Below are 19,708 nucleotides of genomic sequence, written 5' to 3'. Positions count from 1 at the left end.
TCCTCCCCCCCACCCCCCCCCCCAAGAACACCCGGTCCAAAGTGCAACCCTGGTAGTTCCGCCACTGGTGTCAGTAGTTTTTTTATTATTGTTAATTTATTTTTTTTTTTACCATTGAATTTATTTATTTATTTAATTTACAATTTTATTTTTTACATTTTTCTTTCTTTCTTTTTTTTTTTTTTAGGAGCCCCCTTGGGGGGGGGGGGGGGGGCTTTAACCGCCTTACCCCCCGGAAGATCTTACCCCCTTCCTGACCAGAGCACTTTTTGCGATTCGGCACTGCGTCACTTTAACTGACGATTGCGCGGCCGTGCGACACTGTAACCACACAAAATTGACGTCCTTTTTTCCCACAAATAGAGATTTCTTTTGGTGGTATTTTATCACCTCTGCGGTTTTTATTTTTTGCGCTATAAACAAAAAAAGAGCGACAATTTTGAAAAAAAAGCAATATTTTTTTACTTTTTGCTATTTTAAATATCCTAAAAAAAGATATAAAAAAAACAAATTTTTTTCCTCAGTTTAGGTCGAAATGTATTCTTCCACATATTATATCGTTCCCTGCGCTGAACTCCTGACTGTTAGAGACACAGTGACCGTTATCAGAAAACCGTTCTACGGATCAGACACAAATAATCTACAGTCCGTAGTCCATGGTGATAAAAGATGGGTGATAGAGGACAGGTGATGGAGGATGGAAGATGAAGGATGGGTGATGGAGGATGGAAGATGAAGGATGGGTGATGGAGGATGGGAGGTGGAGGATAGATGGAGGATGGGTGATTAAAATTTTGGATAGAGTAAGAGAGGGTTATAACCCCTTTTGGTTTATTTTTTGCCATCTGTGCTCCATTGGGGAAATTTACCTTCACTGTTCCAAAGCCAAAACAGAAAGTGAGAGGAAATCTCTGCAAATAAAGGGAATCCCTTTTGGCACACCTCCCATTTTTTTGATTTGGGAATGAGGCACACACCCCCTGACATGCCCCCTTAAAGGAGAATTGTACAAAAAAAAACAAGATTGGTTAAACCAACAAGTGATTTTTACCACTACTATTCCTTTATTTTGGCTTTTGGAATTTACACATGCAGCAATTTAGAATTCAGATGAAAGGTTTAGCGCTGGGAAACACTTTTTGATAGATAAAAAGTGCATTTTATATAACCATATAGATCAGACCAAAATGAGGGACAAATGAGGGGGAAAGAGGGACAGAGGGACACTGCTCCAAATCAGGGACAGTTGGGAGCTATGCCTTTGGGGACCTCCAGGTCACCAGAACTAGTGTCCCCATTGGAAGATTTCCCCACTATTACTTTTCGGGGGACAACCTAACATTTGGGATTTTCTTTTACTTTCAATGATTTTGGTAAACAGGACAAACAGAGAGGATGGGGGCACAGACAACAAAAAAAATTGACAGGGGAGCCAATCCCTCCCAGCTCTATCCAAAACTAAAGAAAGAAAAAAGGTTTTGCCTTTAGTTATACTTTAACTCCTTTCCGACCAGCCGCCGCAGTTATACTACGGCAGGATGCCTCCCCTGAGCGAGCCGCCGAAGCTGTACGTCGGCTCTTTAAGACGCTCTAGCAGGCACGCACATGCGTCCGTGCACCCGCAGCGCGTCCCCGGAGCCGATGCGTGTGCAATGACCTCCTTGCACCTGCGATCGCTCGTGACTGAGCGTGAACCGGGATCTGTGTGTGTAAACACACAAATCCCGGTTCTGTCAGGGGAGAGGAGACAGAACGTGTGTTCCTACTAAGTAAGAAGTAAGTAAGAACAATGATCTGTCTCCTCCTCTAGTCAGCCACATTTCCCCCACAGTTAGATCACACTTAGGGAACACAGTTAACCCCTTGAACGCCCCCTTGAGTGTTAACTCCTTCCCTGCCAGTGACATTTATACAGTAGTCAGTGGCTATTTATAGCTCTGATCGCTGTATAAATGTCACTGGTCCCAAAATAGTATGAAAAGTGTCCGATCTGTCCGTCGCAGTAACGCTAAAAATTGCAGATCGCCGCCATTACTAGTAAAAAGAATTAATAATAAAAATGCCATAAATCTCTCCCATAGTTTGTAGACGCTACAACTTTTGCGCTCTTTTGTCGCTCTTTTTTTTGTTTATAGTGCAAAAAATAAAAACTGCAGAGGTCATCAAATGCCACCAAAAGAAAGCTCCATTTGTGGGAAAAAAAGGACACAAATTTCATTTGGGTACAACGTCGCACGACCGCGCAATTGTCAGTTAAAGTGACGCAGTGCCAAATTGTAAAAAGTGGGATGTGTGATTTGCACTACCCAGTAGTATTTATTGAGGCAGCCTGTTCACCTGATATGGAGCCATAAGCTTTGACTGAATATGCTGCAATGACACGAAGGTCTCCGTCACACCGCCGTTTAGCCACATCCACTGGATTCTATCGCCAAGACTCAGCAGATCCTGGCGGCTGGAATGACAGGTGTATGCGAATAGTGGCAGCTGCTGTCTGCCTGTCATTAGAGACTGAGCGGCTGACGCTATTCACATGACCCTCTCATTCCAGCCGTGTGCAATGCGTCTAAACGGCCTTGTGAAAAAGGTCTAAAGAAATCGGTGATCTGATCAAGAAACGTCTGCAGTGCGGTGACTGTGGAACTGTATGGAGTCCGCCTGCACCCGGGGGCATAGAACGTTCGTCTCACCTACCTGGAGATATCTCTGTATACAGTATGTAGACAAATGCTGAGCCAGGATTATGGCATAAATGACATTTAATATTTGTTACTTCTTTACCTGATGTGGATAAACTGACAATCACGTCGGCCGTTTCCATGGTTACGTCTCCTTTCTTCACCTGAAATGTGAGCGCCCCGATCTTCATCTCGTGCGTTCCCTGCGCTAAACTCCTGACTGTTAGAGACACAGTGACCGTTATCAGAAAACCGTTCTACGGATCAGACACAAATAATCTACAGTCCGTAGTCCATGGTGATAAAAGATGGGTGATAGAGGACAGGTGATGGAGGATGGAAGATGAAGGATGGGTGATGGAGGATGGGAGGTGGAGGATGGATGGAGGATGGGTGATTGAGGATTGGTGATGGAAAATGGGCGATTGAGGATAGACAATGGGTGATAGAGGACAGGTGATGGAGAATGGGAGATAGAAGATGGGAGATGGAGGATGGGAGATGGAAAATGGGCGATGGAGGATAGACAATGGGTGATGAAGGATAGGTGATGATGAAGGGTGGTGGAGGACAGGTAATGGAGGACGGGTGATGGAGGACGGGTGATGGAGGACGGGTGATGGAGGACGGGTGATGGAGGACGGGTGATGGAGGACGGGTGATGGAGGTTGGGGGATGGAGGATAGGTGATGATGAAGGATGGTGGATGGGGGATGGAGGACGGGTGGTGGAGGACGGGTGGTGGAGGACGGGTGATGGAGGATGGGTGATGGAGGACAAGAGATGGAGGATGGGAGATAGAGGATAGGTGATGATGAAGGATGGTGGATGGGGGATGAAGGACGGGTAATGGAGGACCAGTGATAGAGGACGGGTGGTGGAGGACGGATGAGGGCAGATAGGGATTACCTTCTGTTATTGGGGCCCTAAATGGCTGAAGCATAGCTGGTGATGTATATACAGTATGTCCTATGTAAACATCACACAAGAGAGCGCACACTACATAGAAGATACCGCACACCACAGGGAAGCACCGGACTACAGGGAAGGAGAGAGAACACGCTATACTACATAGGCACAAACACCACCCCATTATACCTGGAAGTCACTCACCTGAGGTTTTTTCGACTTCTTTGTGGCTCCCGGTCTTTTTATCAAGTTCAGTTGAGAATGCCTGATCACAGGGAATAAAACAGATATAATATAATATTTGCTGATCACAGGGATCTCAGGGAATATAACAGATGGGAAGGTTTATCACATCTGTGTACGGTAAGGGTCTCAAACTGGTGGCCCTCCAGCTGTTGCAAAACTACAAGTCCCATAATGCCTCTGCCTGTGGGAGTCATGCTTGTAACTCTCAGCCTTGCAATGCTTTATGGAGCTTGTAGTTCCACAACAGCTGAAGGGCCGCCAGTTTGAGACCCCTGGTGTACAGGATTGTATGGCAGTGGTCAGGGTCAGGTGGCATATCTCGGTTTCGTTACCTTTATGGTTTCGGAGTCTTTGGGGTGCAGCATGATGTTCACCTCCTTCAGATGGACCGGGTTATTTTTGCTGCTAAAGTTGAGAATTTCTTCAAACTTTAAAGCAGCAACAGTAGATCCGGGAAAGGCGAGGGCCCCAGTTCCGATCGCTGGGAAGGTTATGGAGACCTTCTTTCTCTCCTCTGTCTCACTTAGACACTTCTTTATAATGTCACGTAAAGTCTGTTAAAAATAATAATATTTATTAACATTGATACACCTATCAAATATACTGTATTTTTCGCTCCATACGACGCACCTGACCATAAGACGCACCTAGTTTTTAAAGGAGGAAAACAAGAAAAAAATATTCTGAACAAAATGGTGTACTAAAATATTTACCAGTGTCATACAATGCAGCCTTACCTGTGCCTGGCGGGGACATCATCACATCCGGCAGAGCAGCCCGAGCTGGCGCCGTGGCCGCACTCCATTCGGCCTGCTCTGTCTTCTGTCTGTGACAGCAAAGGCTCAGGATGACAGGATCGCTCGCGGGAGACAGCCGCTCGGTGATCTAAAATGGTGGAGGCGGGGGGGCGGTCCTGGTCAGTATTCGCTCCATAGGATGCACAGGCATTTCCCCCCGTTTTTTGGGGGGGAAAAAAAGTGCGTCTTATGGAACGAAAAACATGGTATGTGGTGGCTGCGTTCATATTCTGTTGTCAGTCTAAGAAAATTTTCAGCAAGTACAGAATAACTCATTGTAACCTGTGCGCTGAGCTAAAATCTCTAACAATGTCATCAGTTTTCCCAACTATGGGTTCATGGGTGCATTGTGTACAGAGTGCAGGGTTTAGGGGTACGCTATACACAGTGTGCAACCCCAACTCCAACCCCCCAAAGTTTCCTTGCATCTCAACTCTCTCCTACCTGGCCCGGCTCTAGTAACTCCCTGAGTAGGCAGCTCTGTCTAGTCTTGCAGGGGGATTGCTCTCTCTGGAGAGCAAATCTGTGTACGTGACAGTGGGGAGTGGAGGGCATGAGCCGGAGGTGATGGAATGGAGTTTCACCACGTTCCGGCAGCAAAACTGCATGCGAGGGCCACATGACAATGCCTGGCAGACCAGATTTGGCCCACGGGCCTTGTGTTTGACATGTGGTGTAACTCATCTGGTGAAGATCTGGCCAACCTGGATTACATCTGGATCAGCTCCGATTCTTCTTGTAACAAAAATGCATATGCAATGCGAGGTTCTGACTGTGACCACTGCTTCATCCAAACTAAGGTACAGCTGTGATTACAACAGGCAATGCTCAAAACATCCTCACCAGCCAAATGGAACCGGACATGTCTGAGGGACCCAGCTCTCAGACAAGAATTCCAAATTGCCCTATCCAACAAATTTGTACTCTAACTCTCTAACCATAGTATGATGTTGCAGAAGAAACACAGATATCAGAGTCCATCCTGGAATGTGCTGCCCTTCTGTGTCCACCTATCCTCCATCTGACACAGTCATGGATTTCAGACAAGTTCCCTTATCTGCTATGTGTGTGGATGCGCTGCTCCCATCTATATCCTCTTCCCAATATTTGTGTGCCCTATCTGTTAAGCGCGATTATATTTTATATGCAACATCCACCTATAAAAATACATCACATTAAAACCATATACAAATTATATAAATCATATATAAGTCCAGTGGTAAATATCACATAGTAATAAAGTCCCCTCATATGTGCTTGCAAATCTTCCGTTAAATTGCCATGATTGGCGTGCTCTTGTGTTTGTTCAATTTAAAGTGACTTAGTGCTCCACCACCACCTGTGAGATTGGCCACTCACCAGATGTTTCTTTAAAACTGCACCTTTGGTTCATTCATTGGGATAACCACTCCACTCAAAGGGGACTTCTCCAGTGGCTATGTTTAGACCTTAGTGTTCCTCATATAAAATGGATTGAAAACGATCATCGCATATTACCATTTAAAACCTTTTATTATATAAAATACAAAAACCATGCACTCACATTTCCAAGTGCCATCGGGCCGGCACAGAGCTTTTCCAGCAGTTAGGGACGGGTGGGCGCTGCAGCCCGGTTCGCCTAGTTTGTGCTGTGCAATCTCCGTTTGCCGCTTGCGTTCCACCCCTCGTGTCCGTGCGCGTCCTCTCTAACCACGCTCGTTCCCGGTCACGTGGGTGCAAAAAACTCCCAGCAGCCTCTACGCGTTTCGCATTCCAATATGCGTCATCAGGAAGCTGCCGTTCGATTGGTTCCCGTTCTATTTATATTGAGCATGGGCGGAAATGGCTATGCCGCCATCTTAGGTGTGGGTCTTCCCTTAACGTCTGTTCTATTGGGATTTCCTCCCTCTTAACGCCATTTTGAATATGGGCAGTTAGCCCATTCTGTAGTTGTCCGATACGCATGCCGTTTTTCCCCGCTCTACTATCATTCATTCTTGTTCCAATTTGCCCACTAATGTACTAAAATAGTATGAATAATTTTAAAACTGACCCATCTGTATCTGCTGGAGAGGCTTTCACATATTAGTAAGTTATTGGCCTTTAGATCTGTTGGCATTATAAACATCTTATATATATTTATATTTTTATTTCGCGGCCAATTGCCGCACAATTTGTAATATGGAAAACCTTTCTTACTACTTCCAAAAAAATTTTCAAAAAAATTATAGAAGTACTATTATAAAAGATGAATTGAAGATAAACTAAACTATAAGTGCAAAAAATAAAACTGAGAATAAAAATAAAAATAAATCAAAATGAAAATAAAATAAAAATAAAATAAAATAAAAAAATATAAAAATAAAAAAATATAAAAATAAAATAAAATAAAATAAAAATAAAAAAATAATAAAAAAATAAATAAATAAAATAAAATAAAAAATATAATATGAAAAAAATAGGAATAAAAAATAAATAAAAATAATGAAAATAAAAAAAAAAAAAAATTGTAACGAAAATAAAAATAAATATAAAAAATGAAAATAAAAATCAAAATAAAAATAAAAATAAAATTAAAACAAAAAATTAGACATAGGAATAAAGATAAATTGAAAATAAAAATAAAAATAATAAAAATAAAAATAGAAGTAAAATTAAAATAAAAATAGAAATAAAAATAAAGGTGAAATTGAAAGTAAAAATAAAAATAAAAAACACAAATACAAATTAAAATAAATTTTAATAATCTTCCAAAAAACAGTTGATGTCGAGTTCCACGTTCAACCCCTGTGGCCTCATGGTGTCCATTTTGAATATCCAGTGGGTTTCGTTCTTTGAAACCTCCCTTTTCATATTGGTATTCCTCCATTTACGTTCTATTCTATCTATTCCATAAAACTTTTAATGTTGAGGATTTCTACCATGTATGTCCCTAAAGTGTTTTGATACACTGTGATGTTTGAATCCTTTTTTGATATTTCTGACATGTTCGCCTATTCTTACTGACAAGGCTCTAGTTGTTCTGCCCACGTACTGTAGTCCACAATCGCACTCCAGCACGTAGGTGACATGTGTACTACTACATGTTATCAACTTGTCTATTTTATATGTTTGCTTGTTGGTGTTTGACATAAAGCTTGTTACTTTCCTATCTCTCTTATTAGTGGACTTACATGCTTTACACTTTCCACACCTAAAGAATCCCTTCTGGTTGAAAAAAGTTGACAGGCTTTTGGGGGGATCTGGCACATTTTTTACTATTTTATCCCTGATCCTTCTTGCTTTTCTGTATACGAATGTTGGTTTTCGGGGTAGTACCTTACTTAGTTGTGGGTCATTACTAATGATGGACCAGTTCTTCCTTATAATATTTTCTAATTCCTTGTATTGTGTGTTAAAACCCGTGATAAATGGTATATTATTATCCAGATTATTCTTCCTTATTTTATTACTGAGAATTACTTCTCTGTCCATATTAGCCACTTTTTTGCGCGTGTCCTCCAGTACATTTCTTTTATAGCCCTTTTCTATAAACCTATCTATCAGGATGTCCGTCTGTCGGAAATAGTCCTCCAATTGGTCACAATTCCGTCTGATCCTGATAAATTGGCTCTTTGGAATGGATATTTTCCACTGGGGGTGATGACAGCTCCCCATTGGTATATATCAATTCCGATCTGTTTCTTTGAAGTGTGTTCTAGTCCCGAGCCTATTTTTATTCTTGTATATTTCCAAATCCAAGTAGTTAATTTTTTGTTGATGTACTGTGGCAGTGAATTTTATATCATACTGGTTACTACCGATATGCTGGATGAACTGGTCAAACTGTTCATGGCTTCCCTTCCATATTATCAGGATATCGTCAATATAGCGTTTGTATAGCAGCAAATGTGGCCAGCATCTTCCGTAAATGTCCTCCTCCTCCCATTTACTCAGGAAGATGTTGGCCACACTCGGTGCATACTTGTTTCCCATCCCTACTCCTTTAATTTGTCTATAGTATTTGTGGTTGTGCCAGAAAAAATTATTCCCCATAGCCATTCTTAGTCCCTCCAAGATGAACCTCCTTTGTTTTAATTTTAGATTCGATAGGTTTTTCATTCCCCATGCTACTGCTGCCAGGGCATCTGTTTGTTTTATGTTGGTGTACAACGACTCCACATCTAGAGTCACCAGTAGTGTGGAGTTGTCTACCTGTAAATTTTTTAAATTATTGATAACATCTTTACTGTCTTTGAGAAATGACTTTCCCTCTCCTGCTATAGGTTGGAGGAATACATCTAAGTACTCTCCCAACCTGGAGTATACCGACTCAATGCCACTGATTATGGGCCTTCCTGGTGGCTTGGTTTTACTTTTATGGATCTTTGGGACTTGGTATATCACTGGTATTCTTGGGGCCTCTGTCAGCAGGTATCTTCCTTCCTTTTTGTTCAGGATTTTATCCGTCCCTAACTGCTGGAAAAGCTCTGTGCCGGCCCGATGGCACTTGGAAATGTGAGTGCATGGTTTTTGTATTTTATATAATAAAAGGTTTTAAATGGTAATATGCGATGATCGTTTTCAATCCATTTTATATGAGGAACACTAAGGTCTAAACATAGCCACTGGAGAAGTCCCCTTTGAGTGGAGTGGTTATCCCAATGAATGAACCAAAGGTGCAGTTTTAAAGAAACATCTGGTGAGTGGCCAATCTCACAGGTGGTGGTGGAGCACTAAGTCACTTTAAATTGAACAAACACAAGAGCACGCCAATCATGGCAATTTAACGGAAGATTTGCAAGCACATATGAGGGGACTTTATTACTATGTGATATTTACCACTGGACTTATATATGATTTATATAATTTGTATATGGTTTTAATGTGATGTATTTTTATAGGTGGATGTTGCATATAAAATATAATCACGCTTAACAGATAGGGCACACAAATATTGGGAAGAGGATATAGATGGGAGCAGCGCATCCACACACATAGCACTTTTATTTTTCCTTTGGAAAAAAAATTTTTTGGATGCAGCAGCTATAGTTATCACTATATTGACTGATAGGATAGGTTTTGCGCCAGTGACACATACATACAAGTTCCCTTATCTGGTGGATAAACGTAAATGAATAAAACATGTTGACTTCAAGTATTACCACCAACTAAACAAAGAGGTCGGACAGAAGATGAAGGCGGAGCGAGAAGCCTGCTGGAATAGTGTGGCAGTCAACCTGGAAGAAGTATTCTTTTGGGAAAAAAATTAGACTCTGTATTAGAGCCAATGGAATCTCAGCGGTAAAACCAAGTCAATGGTGGAAAAAATCTTTACAACAGCTATAGAACCATGACTGCCCCAAGGACCACCACCAGAGCCACTTCACGCTGACCTGCCAGAGGATCCATTCTTCAACAGCGAGCAAACAGTTGATGAGGTGAAGAGTGTGATAAAATCTTTGAACTTCAAAAGGTGCCCAGAGTGGACCAAGTCACTGCTGATATTTTCAAAACTGGGAAAGGCATCCTGCTGCAACAGCTTCACATTCTCCTGATACTCATCTGGGGCATGGAACAAGTTCCATCAGCATGGAAGAAAGCCATCGTCCTGCCAATTCTGAAGAAAGGCGGTAGCCAGAATGTAAAAACTATTATGGCATCAGCCTTTGGTGGAAAAGTATTCATGAAGATCATACAACCAAAGCCCAGTTCTACTGCCTGCAGGACTACCAGCCCACCCGGATGCTCCAAAGTTCTCCCAGGGCAGAAAAGATTAAGCACAATGCTGTCCTCCAGAAGGGCTTGCTATATGTGGCAGTCTCTCCCCTTGTGTATCCCTGAGTGTGCTGATGTACTCACTCTGTACTCCTTGCTCCCTGCTGCTCCTTAGGCAAGATTCCTTTCAAACCACACTGCTCTCAGGATCTTTCCAAGCCAGCCCAAGCTCCAGCCTAAGGCAGAGCCACCGACAGACTCCTCAGCACTTCATCTTCCACCCGACTACCCTGCTGGCATGACTCATCTATTTTTAAGGACTGGCTCAGCCACCCCGCCAGGTATGCAGATCAACTCTCCTTTTCTCCGCCCTCTAGCTTCTAGAAGTCTCTCCAGACTTCCAGAATCGGGGGGGGGGGGGGGGACGACACCAGAGACCTGCCTATGTGAGTCATCCAGCCTGACCTGTAGTAAATCCTGACCCAGACTCCAGACTCACACTTACCATGAGTCATGCAATAAATTTACATGCACTAACCTATTAACACACTAGAGGGTGCTACACTTGTATCACCTGCGTTGAGAAGATACCCCAACACAGGTAGCACAGTCACCTTCATCCAACCACCATGGAATGTGTAGATGTTGATTGTCCAAGAAGAGGATAGAAGGTGTGAGAGTTGTAGACCTCCCCTGTTTTAAAAACAGTGACTTGGATAAGTTGTAAAATGACTTCAACATTACAAAACAAGTAACTGCTACTAGATACACCATCACCTAGATAAAGGAGAACCTTCACAGGCATGTTCGTATTCTTACCTTCTCAGCGGAACCATTGGCACCATCCCACTGTGGAACCACAACATGAATGACTGTGTCACAGGCCAGGTTACAGCCATCGGTAACAAATACGGAGCCTTCCTTCACCTCCTTCCCCTTTTTCTGGTTATTCAGGAGATTCTGGAGGTTGTTCCCAGCCTTCCCAAACAGAGCCTTGGAGACGGCTCCAGAACTAAGATCGAGCTCCTTCCCCACACTGTTCACAACCACGTTAGTCTACAGAAAGTAAAAAAAGAAAAATACAATCATTATTGTACTGATCGCTCAGATCACTCTTGTCCCTTTAACCATTTGCTGAACGTATAACTTACATATATGGTGGCAAGATGGCAGTGCTGCACCGGATCATGTACCTAGTAGGGGGCGCGATGCACGTCGCCGGCGGCCTGCTCCCGCTGTGATTTATATACAGCGGGTGCTGCTCTGCGGGTACTGTGGACTCGATGTCCACTGGCACCCGCTAATTCTCCAGCACAGAGGTAGAAGGCATGGATCCTGTGTCTCTGCAAAGCAGAGAATAAAGTCCATCTCTTTCCCTAGTAAAAGCACCTCCCCCACCGTACACAAACACTGGTCATGCACACAGTTAACCCTTTGATCGCCCCTGATGTTTAACCCCTTCCCAGCCAGTGTCATCAGTACAGTGACAGTGCATACAGTACCTGACCACGAGATTGTGTTTCCAGCGCGATCCCATCGCACTGGTTCTCGGCGACAGGGTACTGTGCATCTCGCGCTGGCTCACTCATCGGGAAAGGAAAAGTGTGTTTTTTCCTTTCCCGATGAGCGACACGCATTGCTGACAGGTGTCTGGTATGAATCATGAGGGGGAACGCCGCGCCAAATTTTAAATAAAAAAAACGGCATGGGTTCCCCTCCAGGCCCTTCGAAAAAATGGCGTGGGGGTCCCCCCAAAATCCATACCAGACCCTTATCCGAGCACGCAGCCCGACCGGTCAGGAAAGGGGGTGGGAACGAGCGAGTGCCCCCCCTCCTGAACCGTACCAGGCCGCATGCCCCCAACATAGGGGGGTGGGTGCTTTGGGGGAGGGGGGCGCCCTGCGGCCCCCCTCACCTCAAAGCACCTTGTCCCCATGTTGATGAGGACAATGGCCTCTCCCCGACAACCCTGGCCATTGGTTGTCGGGGTCTGCGGGCGGGGGGGCTTATCGGAATCTGGGAGCCCCCTTTAATAAGGGGGCCCCCAGATCCCAGCCCCCCACCCTATGTGAATGAGTATGGGGTACATTGTACCCCTACCCATTCACCTGGGGGAAAAAGTGTCAATAAAAAAACACACTACACAGGTAATTAAAGTAATTTATTAGGCAGCTCCGGGGGTCTTCTTCTGACTTCGGGGGTCTTCTTCCGACTTCTCCCACTCTCCGGCCTCTTCTCCCGTTGTCCAGTTCTTCTCCCGGTCTCCAGCCTCTTGTCAACGCTGTCCGGTTCTTCTCCCGCTCTTCGGTTCTTCTGCCGGGCTCCTCCGCTATCTTCTGCTCTTTTGCCGCTCTTTTGCTTGCAGTGGCCCGGTCTTCTCCGCCGTCTTGTTCCCTCTTCTCTTCTTCTGATGTTGACCCAACGCTCTCTCCTGCTATAATGCTGTGTGCAAGGTGCGCGCCGACTTATATAGGCATGGGGCGTGGTCATCGGGTGATGTCACCCAATGACCCCGCCTCCTTATGACACCACAGTCCCATTATGCCCTGGGACGATGTTCCCCAATACTCATTCACATAGGGTGAGGGGCCGGGATCTGGGGGCCCCCTTATTAAAGGGGGCTCCCGGATTCCGATAAGCCCCCCGCTCGCAGATCCCGACAACCAACGCCCAGGGTTGTCGGGAAGAGGCCCTTGTCCTCATCAACATGGGGACGAGGTGCTTTGGGGTGGGGGGGCCGTAGGGCGCCCCCCTTCCCCAAAGCGCCCACTCCCCATGTTGAGGGCATGCGGCCTGGTACGGTTCAGGAGGGGGGGGCGCTCGTCCCCACCCCCTTTCCTGGCCGGCCGGGCTGCGTGCTCAGATAAGGGTCTGGTATGGATTTTTGGGGGGACCCCACGCCGTTTTTTCGAAGACCGAAGGGCCTGGTATGCTTCTGGAGGGGAACCCATGCCGTTTTTTTATTTAAAATTTGGTGCGTCGTTCCCCCTCATGATTCATACCAGACACCTGTCAGCAATGCGTGTCGCTCATCGGGAAAGGAAAAAACACACTGGCTCCAGCGACGGGGCTCGCAGGTGTCAAATCTCGCCGATAACAACGGCGAGATTGACACAATGTCGCGGTCACTTACTGTATTTTTAGCACTGATCTCTGTATTAGTGTCACTGGTTCCCACAAAGCGTCAATTAGTGTCAGATTTCCTGTCACAATATTGCAGTCCCACTTATTGGGATTTTTTTTTTATCAAAAACATGTAGCAGAATACATATTGGCCTAAATTGATGAAGAAATTAGATTTTTTTTTAATTGGATATATTTTATAGCAGTAAAAAAAATAAATATTTTTTTTTAAATTGTCTGTCTTTTTTTGTTTGTAGCGCAAAAAGATTAAAACTGCAGAGGTGATCAAATACCACCGAAAGAAAGCTCTATTTGTAGGGAAAAAAGGACGTCAATTTTGTTTGGGTACCACGTCGCACGACTGCGCAATGTTAGTTAAAGTAACGCAGTGCCGTATCGCAAAAAATGGCCTGGTCATGAAGGGGGGTAAATCTTCTGGAGGTCAAGTGTTTAACCACTCAGTCACATGTTTGTAAATGTTTTCTTCTATCTTTTCATGTGACAACACTGAAGAAATGACACTTTGCTACAATGTAAAGTAGTGAGTGTACAGCTTGTATAACAGTGTAAATTTGCTGTCCCCTCAAAATAACTCAACACACAGCCATTAATGTCTAAACCGCTGGCAACAAAAGTCAGTACACCCCTAAGGGGAAATGTCCAAATTGGGCCCAAAGTGTCAATATTTTGTGTGGCCGCCATTATTTTCCAGCACTGACTTAACCCTCTTGTTTGCTTCTGCGCGCGAGCATGGAGGGTATTGGGTGCTTTAAAAAAAAAAAAAAATCTTATTTATTTTACACTTTCCCTTTATTTTTTTAATCACTTTTATTGCTGTCACAAAGAATGTAAACCTCCCTTGTGACAGTAATAGGCAGTGACAGGTCCTCTTCATGGAGGGATCGGGGGTCTATATGACACTAAATCCCTCCTCTGCACGTGAAAGCATTCAAAACGCATTTTTGAATACTTTGGATTTTTGAAAAGTGGCGCCGTTGGTTCCTGAGTAAACTGTAAGTGATGTCATGTCGTCGCTTGCGGGTTACCATAGCCGAAACCCGATTGAAGCTGATGGGACGGGACAGCCCAGGCGAGCGGCTGAAGCAGGGCCATCTTAAAGGCAGGGCAGGAGGGGCAGCTGCCCTGGGCCCTGTCATTATTGTGGGGCCCAAAGCAGCTGCCCCATTCTTGCCAACTATCCTAGTTTATATTCCCCTTGTCCCTTGAGGTTTTAGTCCAGTGCTGTGTCCTGATATTTCAGTGTGAAGTTCTGTTACTAATGCTGTCCAGCTCTGTTCTGCTATGTACAGATGACTCACCTGCAGACCCTGTGTTTATATGTAAATACCAGCATTGATGTGTAAATAGTGACGGCATTCATATGTAAATAGAGGCTGTATTCATATGTATATCATGCCCCCCTGAGGTCATATCCACCATCACCTATACGGAATGCTGCCACTGGGGAGATAAAGGGACATGCTGGAAAATGATCACACCCTCCCCTCCCCCCAGCACTGCCACTGATCCCAGGAGTCCTAGGATCCCTAGGAGTGTTCTGTCTATTAATGGGTCCCCTCACCTCCCCAGTCCATGGTGTGAAGGCAGTGAGGACATGATGTGCTGTAACCTCTAGCAACCAATCAAGAAGCAGAAATAATGTGCTGTAACCTCTAGCAACAAATCAGTGAGCGGTAACGATACACTGTAACCTCTGGCAACCAATTTCAATCGCTGCCTGATCTGATTCAGTAAACAGATTTTGAGTCTAGCTGCTATTTATTGTATTCCTCAAAGAAGGTGGAGAGCGAAAGGGGGGGGCAAGAAAATTTTTGCCCAGGGTCCAATTAATATTAAAGACAGCCCTGAGCGGAAGGCAGCAAGGGGGGGGTTATCCCCTCCCGCTGCTTGTAAAAACAACTGAGCAGCTGCTCAGAGACTGAAGTATCTCCAGGTGAACAGATAAGAAGAACAGCAGGGCGCAATATGAGTGTAGTATGGTAATGTATTTGTTGCTAACCTTGAAAAAGAGCTTGGGTGGCTTTTAAATGCATAGTGCCGATGACATCACTTCCGGTCTGCTCTGCATCCCACAGAAGTCCTCCATCATTATGTTGGTTTCCACTTCCTCTAAGCTGTCATCCAGCCTGACGTCTGGACTTTCCAGGCTGCAAGTTCTTAGGAAGAGGCTCCTCATCCCAGGTACATGACCGCTCACAGATTACATACAAAAAGTGCCATTTTTTTTTCTTCTCATGTGAGTTGCTAATTTACTAGCATTTCTCAGTAAATTTAATGCTGCCCTTAGTTTGGCGCCCTCCCGTGTGTTCTCTTGGTCCTGCAGGTGCATCCATCTATCCCCCCCAGTGTTCTTTCCTGGTCTGAGGTTCTCTGTTGTCATGAGACTGTCCACTGGAAACCTTTACTATGTGATGATTTTACCCTTTGGTGCTGGCTCCCGCCAGCACTTTAAGGGGTTTGGCATTCCGGGAGGCGGGCTGGGGCTTGTGACCATGCGACTGCCGTGATTGGCTGTAGCAGCGGTCACATCTTCGGAAGAATCACCGATTGCAAGGGGCAATTGTGCGCTTTTCATGAGCTGCCGGTCACTGTGCCGGGAGTGCACAGGGCGCGCACTCTTGGCACAGCTCTGTTGGCGCTAATGCACGCAAATATGCGGCTGCTCGGCGCCAAGGCCCGGCCACCGAGAGACCGCATATTTATGTGTGCTCGGCGCCTAGGGGTTAAAGTGGTTCTAAAGGCACAAGGTCTTTTATCTTCATCAATTCTATGCATGACCCCCTTAGTCCCCCTAATATTACCTGAGCCCCATCTCGATCCAGCGATGTTGCAGGAGTGCCTTGGCTCTCTGGGGACTCTGCCTCCTTATTGGCTGAGGCAGAAGTGGGAGGGAGCCAATCAGGAGAGAGGGGGCCACTGAGCCAATGAGGAGAGAGGGGGGCGCAGCCAAACCATGTATGTGTGAATGGACATGCAGAGCCACAGCTTGGAAGCAAGCCTGCCTGGGTGCCCCCATTGCAAGCTGCTTGCTCTAGGGGCACTTGGCAGCAGGGAGGGGCCAGGAGCGCTGGCGAGGGACCCGAGGTGAGGAGGATCGGGGCTGCTCTGTGCAAGGCAGGTTTTTTTTTTTTTTTTTTTTTTAAAGAGACCTTAAAATCCTTTTAACTGTCACAATGTGGGATGCCATTTATTTTTTCATCCCAATAAATACGTTAATATACTACACTCAGATTGCGCCCTGCTGTTCTTCGTACCAAAAACTACACAGGGCATTGACCCCACTGTGCGATTTCATTGCAGTACAAAGAGCATTTTCATCTTGTCACAGGAAATGGAAAGATAATGGATCTGCTGGTAGAATGACCCCACAATAGTAGATAATACTTACCGTTGCATTCTCAATATTTCCATGTTTTAAATTGACGTGCACTCCTTCTTTAGTCACCACCATGGAAAGGTCACTTTTTCTCATTGCCTCCCCTTTCTTTGAAGTCTTCTTCCATTGATGTTTTTTCTTAGATTTTTTTGGGGTGTCCTGCACATTCTCCTCACCAAACTCTTCCTTCAGGAATTTGGTTAAAGTCTTTAGTGCTTGGTCATCGTTGTCTACAAGGTGGATGTTTTTGAGGCTCTTGACCCCTTCTTCATTTTCTGCATATTGTTGGATGGATTTCAGAATATTCTCCACACATATGTCTTCAGGAATTCCAGAAGCTTTGAAACTGGCCAGAGAAATTGCGGCAGAGTTGAGAACATTCTCTGCAGCTGCCTCCAAGCTGCGGGTGATCGCTTTCCGCAGAAGCCGCTCAGATTTAGATTTATCCTTTTCACTGTATTTAGGGCCAACTGCATGGATCACCTTCTTGCAGGGCAAGTTCTCCACATCTGTTATCTCATTCTCCCCCGGCTCCAGCTCCCCTTCTTTCTGAACAATGCGTTCACATTCTTTCTGAAGTTTGGGCCCTGCTGCTTTCAGCAAAGCCAGTGCTGGTCCCCCACTGGGCTTTAAATCTTTATTTGATGCAATAATGATAGCATCAGCACTGTGTTGGCACAGGTCACCTTTATATAGAGCCGTTGTGACTTCATTCTGGAGGTTGACTTGGCAAAGAGGTTCAGCTGGCTGATGACCTGAAATATTGGTATCACCATCCTTCTGAAAATATATCACGCAACCATTGTTTTTCTTTGCTGCACTAATGTACATGTCTTCATTGTCAATGCAGAATTTTTTGGCTCCAGGTTTATCAATGTACAGTGTGTCAGAATGAAGTGTAGAATCCATTCTTGCTACAAAAGTTTCTGCTTCTTCTACATATATCTTTGGACCGGACAAGGACATGAAATTCTGTTTCTTTACAACCTTCACATTCTTTAAAATTCCATTCCATTCCTTCTCCCTTTCTCCCTCAATAAAATGCAAGGCTGCCACAGATTTCAGCTTCATGTCCTTCTGCACCAAAGTGTTCTTCCCCACAAAGTCTTGGATCTGCTGGTAGGCTTCTTCTACAGATGAAGATAGACCAGTGATAACCACCTCATTTCCTTCTTTCCCAGGGAGCTCCTCTATGGAAACTTTTATCCCGACAGCATTACACTTCTTATTTATAAAAGACTTCAATCTTCCCCACTCCGGGCTCTGAGTGACACTTTTATCCTTAACAGAAACTCTCTTACAGACCAAATCTTTCTTCAAGGTTTCTTCAGCATTTTTCAGATCTTTATCAGAGTAACCAAATACCATGACTGCATTATCTTCCACCTGAAACATTGCTTTAATGTTGTTATTCATAAGAAGGTTATATGACATTTCTTCATTGTCCGCTACCATCAGAAACTGGATGATACTTGGATCACGCTGAATGGATTTGGACTTCAAGTCCTGCTTAGTTTTTAAAATTTCACATTTGGCAGTGAGCACTTCATATTTTGGGCCATAGAGTTTGATTGACTTAGTAGCTCCATCATAACTAATGTTCACATGTGGAGAATCTTCCTTGATGCTCTTCTCCAGACCATGTGCCAACAATAATTTATAAGCTGCGGCTTCAAGAGGCACCTCATCTTCCACTCTGCTCAGTTGTCTAGTGGTTTCTTCTACCAGTTTTTTGAATATTGGCTCAATCCTCTTAACATCATCTGAAATACCCACAATGAAAGCCTTCTCTGCAGCTATGTCTGGTTTTATGAGGACTCCATCATATGATGAACTTGAGACCTTTGTCCTGATGGCTTCCCACACTGGAGGCTTCAGGTCACACTCTATGACTTTATACTTGGACAGTAGAAGCGAGAACTCTGCCTGGACTTTATTGCTCCAGGTTGGTGCTATCTTTGATAAGGTGCGTAGATGTGAGGAGAGGTTGCTGGGAAAGGATAGTGTAATGAGTGGTTTGGGGTCTCCTGGTTTTGGCCATTTCACATCACAATAGTGATCTGTCATTTGCTTCTCTATACTCTGTTTTATTTCTTCATTGTTAAAGATAAACTCCAGTATTTGTGCACATATAGGACACTCTACAGGTCCAGGTGTCATGATATCGTTATTTTTCTTTCCGTACAGCCATTGGCCAATAGACGGGTAATACGGGTAAACAGAGAGGACTGAGTTGTGAAATTTATGCTGCTTTGTCAGAAACGTCTTTACAACTGCAACAAATAGATGAAAATTGTATTAGGAACACATAGTGGCTCATGGACAGCTCAGTTCAGATACTTTTGGTCATGGCCTTCATATCATTTAGAATTGAAGCAAAAAAATAACACCAACAATGGGGTACTATTCCTCCCACTGACATCAACAGTGTGTAAGATCCCTCCCAATGACACCAATGATGGGGCACTATTCCTCCCACTGATACCAATGATGGGGTACTATTCTTCCCACTGATACCAATGATGGGGCACTATTCCTCCCACTGACACCAATGATGGGACACTATTCCTCCCACTGATACCAATGATGGGGCACTATTCTTCCCACTGATACCAATGATGGGGCACTATTCCTCCCACTGATACCAATGATGGGGTACTATTCTTCCCACTGATACCAATGATGGGGCACTATTCCTCCCACTGACACCAATGATGGGACACTATTCTTCCCACTGATACCAATGATGGGGCACTATTCCTCCCACTGATACCAATGATGGGGCACTATTCCTCCCACTGATACCAATGATGGGTCACTATTCCTCCCACTACCAATGATGGGGCACTATTCCTCCCACTGATACCAATTATGGGACACTA

General features: G+C 44.6%; 2 protein-coding genes across 3 annotated transcripts in view; both read right to left on the bottom strand.

Moving 5' to 3' along the window:
- The window catches only part of LOC141147296 (protein mono-ADP-ribosyltransferase PARP14-like), a 421,364-nt gene that overhangs the window by 175,297 nt on the left and 226,359 nt on the right, over positions 1–19,708 (bottom strand). The gene's annotated exons all lie outside the window — the stretch shown is intronic.
- Positions 1–19,708, bottom strand: part of LOC141147298 (protein mono-ADP-ribosyltransferase PARP14-like) — a 242,929-nt gene that overhangs the window by 175,192 nt on the left and 48,029 nt on the right. For both annotated transcript variants that reach the window (XM_073634506.1, XM_073634507.1), the window contains exons 6-10: positions 16,839–19,099; positions 11,126–11,362; positions 4,166–4,387; positions 3,792–3,852; positions 2,782–2,898 (exon numbers count right to left, since the gene is read on the bottom strand). In XM_073634506.1, coding sequence (XP_073490607.1) covers positions 2,782–2,898; positions 3,792–3,852; positions 4,166–4,387; positions 11,126–11,362; positions 16,839–19,099 — 2,898 coding nt within the window. The remainder of the gene's footprint in view (positions 1–2,781; positions 2,899–3,791; positions 3,853–4,165; positions 4,388–11,125; positions 11,363–16,838; positions 19,100–19,708) is intronic.

Source organism: Aquarana catesbeiana, linkage group LG06 (assembly GCF_042186555.1).
Source record: "Aquarana catesbeiana isolate 2022-GZ linkage group LG06, ASM4218655v1, whole genome shotgun sequence".
Lineage (NCBI taxonomy): Eukaryota > Metazoa > Chordata > Amphibia > Anura > Ranidae > Aquarana > Aquarana catesbeiana.
This window is presented reverse-complemented; position numbering and strand designations above follow the sequence as displayed.